Here is a 10,932-nt window from a genome sequence, read left to right as displayed (position 1 = left end):
AATCAAATTATTTTTCCTATAATAATAAATAAATATAAATTTAATATATAAACAAAGAATTTGGAAACTATCCTTTTTTTAAAATATATTTATATCAAGTTGGGTTTGTCGGGAAATTGGGCAGGCGATCTCGATCTTATTTATCTAACGGGGTGAAATCTCTTTCCACTCTCTTTCTCATTTTCCGCTTAAACGGAAAACTCTCGTTTCTTTCGAGGCAGGTCCTTAAATTAAATAAACAATATTTATTTATTTTTAAAATAGAGGCAAAATAGAGATATTTTATAATATATTAAAAAATGGTAAAGAATTATTATTATTATTATTATTATTATTATTGAAAATAATTTAATTTGTTTAAAAAATAAAATAAAGAAAAGAGGTAGAACATGGAAAGGCGGTGGTAGGGAAACAGGGTGCGGACGGCGCGTAGGAGATTTTGTCACGTTGATGACGGCGTTCACATTTTCCGTTGGTTCAACCGATCCAGATTTGTCTGTCGGTACGCCGGAATTATGGAAACGGACAACGTGCCCAAAATCTTTTTTTTTCTCATATTTTAAAAAATATTTTTACTTTTTTTTTTTTTCTTTCTTATTTTCGTTCTTAATGTTTATGATTTTGTCTATTTTACCCTCCTTAAATGTATTTATTTTCTAAATTAGTCCTCTCTTAAAAACAATAATATTGTCTAGGTGTAATATTATTTTAGATTTTAGATTTTATAATTTAGATTCAATTAATAAAAAAATTCTAATTTTAATTAATATTTTTAAATTAAAAATTTTAAAAATACCATTCTATCTTTTAAAAAAAAATAAAATATTTTAATACTTTGTTTTAAGAATCAAAATATTTTCCAAATATTGAGATTTCAAAATTTTATTTAAAAAGAATTTAGAGAAATACTTTACTAGAAATGGAAGGAGAAGGAGTGGAGAGAGATTTTTCCTTAATTAAGGACGTGAATTTCTTTCTCTTCCCCTGCTTTTTTTAATATAAAAATAATTATTGATATTTTCTATTATATATTACAAATATTATTACTTATGTATTACAACATTTGATTTTAATATTTACATTACTATGTTAATTTTTATTTTTGTTTGTAAACATTGTATTACTTTTTTTCATAAAATATATATATATATATATATATATATTGTATTACTATGTTAATACACAATCAAAAAATGTTTCTCTCAAAGAATCATTTAAAAAAATAATAATAATAACGAAAAAAAAAAATCTCCTTGTGAAACCTGATCCTCAAGGAGTTTACTATGATCAGTGCAGGAGATTTGTGGAACTAATCATGCCTTTACGCGTACACCCAGAAACATAGGTCGACTATTGAGCCCACTATGACTCAGCTGCACCATCCAAGATGCAAACCACCGGAGAAGCAAGCTATTATAGCGAGCGATTGGCAGATCCTCATAGAAACCCCATCCAAATTCCCACAAAAATAAATGAATGAAAAAACTCTCGAACATCTCTAGTTGAGAATATACCTATAACCACAAAATTAATTCTTCTCTCAAATCAAATATTTTTAACTACCTATATATTTTTTTGAAAAAAAAAATCATTGATCGTTCGATTAAAATACAAAATACAAAATACAAAATTAACAAACATTATTGTTTTTTTTTTTTTTTCCAAAAAATTAAAAAATTAAAAAAAAATTCAGCCACAAATTTCTTTCTAAATAAATTGAAATTATTTAAATTCCTAAAACCATGCTCAACCACTCATTTAAATAATAGGCTATTATTAACTATTTTATTTCCAAAAATAGACAAAATTTCAACCTATAAATCTCTCCCTTCACCCCTCATCTTCCTCAGACCTGCATTCATCTCTACTTTTCAACACAAAAAACAACAAAAAAAAAAACAAAAAAAACCCCAAAAAAAATCAAATAAGGGAAGATTTTCCCCATCCTCAAGCAGGTCTTTCTCTAAACTCTCCTTTGCCCCTCTCCCCTTCCGCCATGGAAATGAAGACGTTCGCCGTTGCCACCTTCGTCGCCGTTGCTGCCTCCCTCAACATGGTTTTGGCTACTACTGAAGCAGCAACATCCCCGGCCCCCGGCCCGTCCAGCGCCGCTTCTGCTACCTTCCCCGTCGTCGGGACTTTGCTAGGTGCATCTGCTGCCTCTCTCATTGCATACTGCCTTCAGTAAACTGAGATTATCAGTATGAGGAAGGGGCATATAAATAAACCAATGTGGGGTGATGATTCTTTATTATGTTCTTTAGCTTTTGTTTTGTTTTTTTGATTCATTGTTGTAATAAATTTGATCCCTTTCCAGTTTGAATGAAATGAAAATGATATGTTCAAAGATCAAACAATGTTGATATACTCATATATCCTCAAATAATACAAAACCACCCAGAATGAACGAACAGATTTATTGTGTAAATTATGAACAGATTTTCGGAAATGTTAAGGATACTATGATCCCCCGTTAGATTTCTGCGACGATACCAGACTCTTTGTCAACCAGATCGCTGTTTCTCTTGATGATACGGCGTCTTCTCCAAAGGGACTCAGCACACCAGCAAGTTCTTCGAGTTTGTCTTGTTTGAGTAACCGTGCACATAGCTCGAGTAGGGACTCGAGCGCATCGGCTCTTCGTTGGCTTGGATAATCTGATTCGGTACTATTGTGCAGATGAATGTCTTCGTTTGCGATGTCCTGTGGTGAACAACTAATGTCGTCTGTTCCTTTCTCTGATGGCACGCCATCGGTTTGTGCACTTTCTTTCTCAGATGATATGTGTTCTGTTTCGGGAGGTTCTTTCTCGGATGTCAAACAGTCAATACGAGCACTACGAGCAACTTCTGTATGTCCTTCAACGCTTTCCTGGTTTATGAAGCTTCTTGGTTCGACATCCAGTGGATCGACAGAGTTCAGTAAGCATTGATCATCAGATGATCCAGATTTTTCAGCACAAGAGGACATCGATAATTCCATGAACTTCCCTTCACTAGATCCATTCTTCATTCCATTTCCACTCGAAGCCTGTCCGCTGCAACTTGTTTTCAGGTCATCCAGGTTTACGGTCTTGACGTCCAGCTCAGATAATTGTCGAAAGTTTTCCGAACGAGGTTCTGTCTCCAGAGAATTCACACTATTTTCCGAGGTATTGATGGAAGATTCTTCCCCTCCATTCTGTTTATCGCCATTGCAAATGGATGTCGCCGATGCAGACGTCATTAGCCCATCAGCCTGACTATCAACACGATCAGATGTCGATATTTCATCAGGAAAGGACGTAGGATCCACCATCTTCGTCTCGAGTATGTCTTCTGAAATAGCTGTCAATAACATATTTTCATCGGTGGTCGACGAGTTGCTAGTTTGTACGTCACAACTTACTCCCACCATATCGATATTTTCCAGCAGGTTGAAAGCTACGCTCAGTTTGGCTCGGCTCTCATGTCCACTATTCAATTTGCTAGAAGGCGATTTCCTTGGTGTTCTATCCTTGGGGTTTATAGGTAAGGGATATATCGGTAGTATATTAGCCGAAGCGTTGCGGCACTGAAGGACATATGGTTGCAAATGCGGATGCCTCAACAGTTCAGCAGCCTAATAGTTAATCCAAGCTACAAATTAGAAGGGATCTATCCGAACTTGGTATTGAAATAGTACCGATTGCATCACTCACCGTTGGTCTGTGTTCGGGATTCTTCCTTAGCATGCTCTTGATGATTTGTTTCCTGCAAGTGGAAACCGAACAGTCTCAAGTCTAAGAACAGCTGATTTTAGATGAAAAATCGACCAAAATGGCGATACGAATAGGAAGAAAGGCTTACAATGTAGAGGAATAGACAATTGGGAGAGGAGAAATGCAGGATCTGTTAATTTTATTGATAAGACCAGCCATGTCCTGTTGAATTACGCGTAAATCAATCCGACATCGAGAAAAAACAATGAAATTCAAGAGGTGAAACTTGAACTTACCGGAGCCCGAAATGCCGGTTGATGAGCAGAAATTTCGAACATACAGCAACCTGGAAAAGGTAAGTTTTGTTACCATCCAAGAACATGAACAACGACCACGAAAATAGGACCGTGCCTCCACAAACTCTTACCAAGTGACCATATATCAGACTTGTAGCCATACGGTATATCTGCAAGGAGCTCGGGACACATATAATTCGGAGTGCCAACAACCTACAGAACATATATTAGCGTCCACCCTAGGCTACTTTGAACAGTAACTATTAAATTATAACTCTATGATCTTGTGATAGACTATTGGGATAGGGTTTATTAGTTACTAGTTAGTTGGATTGTTAGTCGGAGATCTCACATCAATTAGAGAGAGGAACGAATGTCAGCAGGGACACTGGGCCCTGATAGGGGGTGGATTGTGAGATCTCACCTCGGTTGGAAAGGGGAACAAAACATTCTTTAAGGGTGTGGAAAACATCGGTTGGAGAGAGGAACGTGTGTTAGCGAGGACGCTGGGCCTCAAAGGGGGGTGGATTGTCGGTTAGAGAGGGGAACAAAACATTCTTTATAAGGGGGTGGAAATCTCTCCATAGCATACACATTTTAAAAACCTTAAGGGGAAGCCCGAAAGGGAAAGCCCAAAGAGGATAGTATATGTTAGCGGCAGGCTTGGGCTGTTACAGCTAGAGTAAGACAGATACTACGAGGGCTGCTTAAGGTAACCATGTTATGTTATAGGGATGCCATTCCATAGCCCACTCCTACCAATGCCGAGCTTTGGGAGACGAGGGTTTCAAACGAATAAGTTTTCAATTTAGGAGCTTGATCCAAGACCTTAGAAGACATCTCCATACATCTAAAGCTCACATCACAGAGGCACCATTTTTTGTGGGAGAGGGTTGGGGGGACGGTGTTAAAGCTTCTTCCAAGCGTATGCAAAACAGATCTGGGCCTGATGGGATCAATCTGTACAGAAGTAGGACAATGACTAGACCCGAGTGACTGTTTACCAAAAACACTGAGTCTCCGCAAAGGCATAAGACCATGTGCAAAGGGAGGAAGTGAGGGAAGGGAACCACCACCTGGTTTTCTCAAGAGCAATAAACACGTTTTAGGGAACAAAGAGACTAGTTGAAGTGACTGGAATGAATTCAGCGCTACATAGTTTGGGCAGTGGAAGCGAAACATTCTCGGTTCTCGGTTAGGCCAGGTTTCAACAGCAAAAAAGTTAGTCGGTTCGTTTAAAAGCTTTCTACTGCAAAATTATGACAAGACAATGATTGCGTTCTTACAGATGAAGCAAGGTCTTCTGTATTCAGTAGTTTTGCAAGCCCAAAGTCCCCTGGGCAGGAATTCAAGATATTAGCACTTACAAGAAGAAATAACTAGTAAAGAAAATCCCATCCTAATAGAACGGTAAGCCATCGTACCGAGCCGGACATCATTGCTCTTCGTAAGAAAAATATTCGAACACTGGAATTGAAGAAAATTTGAAAAAACAAAAAAATCAGAACCATTAATGAGATTTATAATCACACGATTGTGTAGGTTAATACTCAATAGATACCTTAAGATCTCTATGTAGCACTCGATTTGAGTGCAGATAATCTACCGCAAGCAACAACTGTGCCAACCATTTGCAAAGTTTCTGAGACAAACAAAAAAAATTGACAATCAGACGTAGATTCGGAAGGAAAAAATAATCAGCACGATTATAACTTACGTCCTCAGGAAAGTATGTTCCTCTAGCCTTTTTAATCAAATCGGACCTGCTCAACAAAAGAAAACAGGGCATCGGATTAGGCTCAAGTTTTCTTCTCGTTCTCCCTTTCACTACATTAGGAAAACTCGTTTATCGATTCGATCCATGTCGACCTTCCACAAAATGTTTGTTCTTTAATTGATTCAAGATAACTTTTGTTCTTCACTTAGTTATGTTTCTTAAGAGGGGAAATTGATAGGCATTGTTATAAAGGTTGCATATTTTTTGTTCGATCTAAAAAAATAAACAACCGCATTGAAGGTTGTAAATGAAGCGAACTCCGAAAGGTTGTAAAATTTAAATAAACGTCACTTACATGTCTCCGCCTTCACAGTAGCCCGTTACAATGCATATACAATCACCCTACAAAATAGAATGCCCAAAACATGAAACTTAGAGCAAGTGGAAAACCAGAAGGCAAAGAAGTCACCAGAGGTATAACCCTATGTTTAAGGCTAAATATGAACACCCTTCCAAATTCAGAATCCACTTTCCTCAACTAATCACTCAGAAACTAACAATTCATTTCCTTCTAAAGAAAGACGGTATTCATAAACATCATTCTAACAGTCAAGCCTACCGCTAGTAGATATTGTTCGCTTTGGCCCATAACGTATCACCGTCAGCCTCACGGTTATAAAACACATCTACTAAGGAGAGATTTCCACACACTTATAAGGAATGTTTCGTTTCCCTCTCCAACCGATGTGGTATCTCACAATCCACCCCCTTACGGCCCAGCGCCCCCACTGACACATCGTCCAATGTCTGGCTTTGATACCATTTGCAAATATTATCCACTTTGGTCCGTTACGTATCGTCGTCAACTTGACGGTTTTAAAACGCATCTACTAGGGAGAGGTTTCCACACCCTTATAAGGAATGCTTTGTTTCCCTCCCCAACTGATGTAGGATCTCACAATCCACCCCCCTTGGGGCCCAACATCCTCGCTGCCACATCACCCAGTGTCTAGCTTTGATACCATTTGTAACAACTCAAACCTCCGCTGGCAGATAGTCCATTTCGGCCCGTTACGTATCGCCGTCAACTTCATGGTTTTAGAACACGTCTACTAGGGAGAGGTTTCTACACCCTTGTAAGGAATGTTTCGTTTCCCTCTCCAACCGATGTGGGATCTCACAGGAACTGAGGAAACCAAAACCCACCCACCCCTATCTCCAAATTCTAATAGCAAGTTTGTTACCAAATCGTGATCAAACCACAAAAACATTATTCATTTTCTATGAACAAAGATCCTCTCCCAAACAAGATAAAAGTAAATAAAAAGGAAGAGGAAAAAGAAGAAGAATGGTAAAAGAACAACAATTTACCTTATCCACCCATGAATCTTTGTACTCCACAATGTATGGATTATTTAGTTTTGCAATCAAGTTCATCTGAAATCGATATAGGAACATCAGTAACTGTAACTAACAGGAATATTTACGCACATCGACTATTGTGTGTTTAAATCAGGCAAGAAAACATTCAAGCTCATGCCGAGGATATAACAAGACACCATTGTTTTTCTTTTGTTTTGTTTTTTTGAGTGTTCGAACCAGCTAAAAGCTCACCATGACTCAATTTATAATGAACACAAGGAGTCCTACAAGTTCTTCCTCTCATAACACATCGTACGCTCATTTCTCGACTTAAATATCCTTTTTCTTTACTCCAACCTCTACACGATCTGTCGTGCCAACACCAACCACTGCCCTTGAGTGCGACGCAGGCTGTTAACAGCCCTCTACTTATTAACTATTCACTTGAAGTTGGTGAATAATGAAGGAAGAGAGTATCACTTTTATCAGCCATTGTAAGCACTTACGAACATAGGATTGTTGGGAAAGGAGTCCCACATCGGCTAATTAAGGGGTTGATCATGGGTTTATAAGCAAGGAATACATCTCCATTGGTATGAGGCCTTTTGGGGAAACCAAAAACAAAGTCACGAGAGCTTATGCTCAAAGTGGACAATATCATACCATTGTGGAGAGTCGTGGTTTCTAACATGGTATTCAGAGCCATGCCTTAATCCTCAAATGTCCAACAAAGTAGTTGTGAGCCTTGAAAGTGTAGTCACGAGTGAATCAAGTGTCGAACAGAGGGTGTACTATGTTCGAGGGCTCCAAAGAAGGAGTCGAGCCTTGATTAAGGGGAGGCTGTTCGAGGGCTCCATAGGCTTAAGGGGGCTCTATGATGTACTTTCTTCGAGAGGAGGATTGTTGGGAAAGGATTCCCACATCGGCTAATTAAGGGATTCATCATGGGTTTATAAGGAATACATCTTCATTGGTATGAGGCCTTTCGGGAAAACCAAAAGCAGTGCCATGAGAGTGGACAATATCATACCATTGTAGAGAGTTAAACTAACCTCTTGGTGGGCGGTGCGCTTGAACTTCTCCGTTTGCTTCGCCAAGCGAATTTTCTTGAGCACATACCTAATTTAGAGAGAGTAATTCCCATTAATGAGAGAGAACAACACAAACTAGCCCTGATCTCACATTTCATAGGCAACTAAGCATCAATGGAAGTATGAACATCAACGATTTCATTTGCAGAACTCAGAAACAGTTGCTTCAAGAACCAAAATTAGTAAACAATTCTTACTTCTTCTTCTCAATCTTGTGGTAAACAAGAAAGGCCGATCCAAACGCTCCCCTCCCAATCTGCTCAATTACTTCATAATCTTCCATCTTGGTCTTCATATCTCCATTATCACTCTCCATTTCAACCTTCAAACACCAAGAACAACACTGTAAGCCCAGAAATCAACTGAAATTGAAACCATTTGCGAAAACTCTCACATGGTAACAAAAATTTCCCCAAAAACTATAAACCCTTTTATAACTATGAACAGAAGTTCCAGAATCTACAGAAACAAAAGCTTCTTAATAAAGAGAAAAAAAAGAGTTAGGAAGATGAAAAAGAAAGGCAAACCCAAGAGCTTTGCTTCCATTTACAGATTCATAAGAGCATCAAATTCAGAGAATAAAACGTTTTACAACGAAGAAGTTGAGATATCAACAACCCCACTTGAAAGAACAACAAAAAAAACCCCAAAAACCTCACCCTTTTGGAAGATTTTGGAAGAAATTGGAAGAAATTGGCGATGGCGCAAAATTCCCACTTCAAGAACGCCTCGTTCAACTATTATGAACCCTTTGTTTTTGCCCTTCTCAGCAGCAGCAAGGTTTTGGGAAGAAGAAGCCGTTTTTCTCTCTCCTCTTTGTTTAAAACGTTAAGGCATTCTCAAATAATAAATAAATTTGGTTTTGGTGTCTCTCTCTCTCTCTCTCTCTTAGTCCATATCTATCAAAATTGATGAATTTATTAGGAAAAAGAATGAACTTTGCAGTTTTTTATTGTAATTATTGCACAGATGAAGGCTTTTCTGGGCTGTTAATTGGTTTATTTAAATATTTGTTTATTTAAGACTTCCTTTCAGTTTTTTATTGAATCATTCCTTTAGATTGGTTTTGGGTTTTTTTTATTTTTTTTAAAAAGTGTTCTTCAACTTCTTTCATTTTCAAGTGTTTTTGTCCAAAACTAAAAAGATATATATATATTAAAATATTCCTATTCGTTAATATATATATATATATATATATAATTGGTTGACGATCTGAAAAAATCGAACGTTCTTATGAAAATACAGTTAAATGTGTGTTCGTTAATTAATTTGAAAATTGGACACTAACATTTAAAAATGTGTTTTTATGATATATTTATAATTATAAGATTAATTGTAATTGAAAAATTAAATATTAAGTTAAATTTAAATCATATTTATAATATATTATATCCATTTAATAAAAAAATTATAAGATGAAATATAATATTTATTAGAGTTGGTTTTTTTTTTAATTTAATTTTACATTTTAAAATTAAATAATAATGCAAAAATGTTTCTGAACTTTCCCCTAATTTACAGGAGTGTATACAAACTGAGTTAGGTCAGAAAAACTTTTGAAACAACTCGAAACCTGAAACCCTAGACCCTAACTTCATATTGGTTAGGTTGGTGACCCGAACATCTCGAATAAAATTCTCAATCCTCTATTTTTTTAATTATTTAAAAAAAATTACTTATCCACCATACACGTTACATTAATAATTAAAATCTTATAAAATTCAAATATCAAACATTCACTAGTCACGACACATCACTAACATTAGTTACAAATGTCAAATATTCTTAATTTTTATAATAATCTTAAAAGTAGGGTTGGGTTGTAATCCTATTTTCTAGTTAGTCGGGTTAACCAAACCAAAAAAATCATCAGCCCGTGAACCAACCGGATCTTCGATTTTTCAAAATTCAACGTTCCAGATCATACGAACGCTTCTAATATCTACCAAACAAATTATTAAATTTGTATAAAGTGAAATTAATTTGTTTAAATAATTAAAAGTGGTATGATTTTTGCATTAAAAAACCCAACCCCATGGTTGATAGGGTAGAAGAGAAAGGGCCAACTTATTGTTGCTTTCATTAACAAAAATAATAAATAAACAAATAAATAAATAAAGAGATTCCTAAAAATAATTAAATTAAGGTCTTGCCTTTCATTCGTGCGAGCAATTAGTATAAAATTGTCGGCAAAATTTTAAATATAGAGAAATGGTGGGGCCTATATGCAAAAAAAAAAAAATAATAATAATAATAAATAAATAAATGAAATTTTGCTTTTATTTTGGTCTTGTTTTTCTGTCTAAATAAAGGAGAAATAAGAAAGTTTCTCCCTTTTTTAAATATTTAAATTGTCGGCATAATTTTGGTTCTTATTTCCTTATAAATACAAACAAATTCTTTAGTTTTTGTGTCGATTGTAGGGTGGATGTTGTTCGTTGTTCGTTGTTCGTAGGTTACTAGCGTCACTTATTAAAACAGTGACGGTTGCTAATAGACACCGACATCTCTGTTGGGATGTCGCAACTCGTGATTCGTTGATATTATCGGGGTACATAGCCAATGCCAAGATGTGTAGTTTCAAATATTTAAAAAAGAAATCGGGTACTTTCTATAAATCTTAAAATTTGTGTGGACCGTGTTGAGGTAATTGATCTTATTTTTTGGGATTTGGCCTTTTCTAAGTTGTAACAACTCAAGCCCACCATTAACAGATCCGCTATGACTCGTTACGTATCGCTCTCAGTTTCATAATTTTAAAGCATGTCTACTAGGGAGAGACATCCA

The 10,932-nt window shown here is 36.2% G+C and overlaps 1 protein-coding gene across 2 annotated transcripts; it reads right to left on the bottom strand.

The window, feature by feature from the left end:
* Positions 1–2,337: 2,337 nt before the first annotated feature.
* On the bottom strand, positions 2,338–9,027 carry LOC111781588 (serine/threonine-protein kinase Nek6-like). 2 transcript variants are annotated; one of them, XM_023662272.1, is made up of 14 exons: positions 8,805–9,027; positions 8,343–8,467; positions 8,107–8,173; positions 7,064–7,129; positions 6,048–6,094; positions 5,693–5,738; positions 5,537–5,617; positions 5,400–5,442; positions 5,262–5,311; positions 4,107–4,188; positions 3,976–4,025; positions 3,828–3,901; positions 3,680–3,731; positions 2,338–3,600 (listed from the first exon to the last, which is right to left on the bottom strand). In XM_023662272.1, exons 2-14 carry the CDS (start codon positions 8,459–8,461, stop codon positions 2,461–2,463), a joined length of 1,917 nt encoding a protein of 638 aa, XP_023518040.1. In that variant the 5' UTR covers positions 8,462–8,467; positions 8,805–9,027; the 3' UTR covers positions 2,338–2,460. The 2 variants fall into 2 exon arrangements, with proteins under 2 accessions (XP_023518040.1, XP_023518041.1); XM_023662273.1 differs by having other exon boundaries at positions 5,262–5,278.
* Between the last annotated feature and the right edge of the window lie 1,905 nt (positions 9,028–10,932).

This window comes from Cucurbita pepo, chromosome LG19 (assembly GCF_002806865.2).
Source record: "Cucurbita pepo subsp. pepo cultivar mu-cu-16 chromosome LG19, ASM280686v2, whole genome shotgun sequence".
NCBI classification, from domain to species: domain Eukaryota; kingdom Viridiplantae; phylum Streptophyta; class Magnoliopsida; order Cucurbitales; family Cucurbitaceae; genus Cucurbita; species Cucurbita pepo.
Note: the sequence above shows the minus strand (reverse complement) of the source record. Positions and strands in the feature narration are given on the sequence as shown.

What these genes read in the sequence shown, in the direction of transcription:
- LOC111781588 (XM_023662272.1), bottom strand. Translation starts at nt 8,461, where the DNA reads ATGGAGAGTGATAATGGAGATATGAAGACCAAGATGGAAGATTATGAA. An exon ending in TGCTACATAGAGATCTTAAG is followed by an intron (nt 5,443 to 5,536) that starts GTATCTATTGAG and finishes CTTCAATTCCAG; the next exon opens with TGTTCGAATATTTTTCTTAC. An exon ending in CAGAAGACCTTGCTTCATCT is followed by an intron (nt 4,189 to 5,261) that starts GTAAGAACGCAA and finishes TATGTTCTGTAG; the next exon opens with GTTGTTGGCACTCCGAATTA.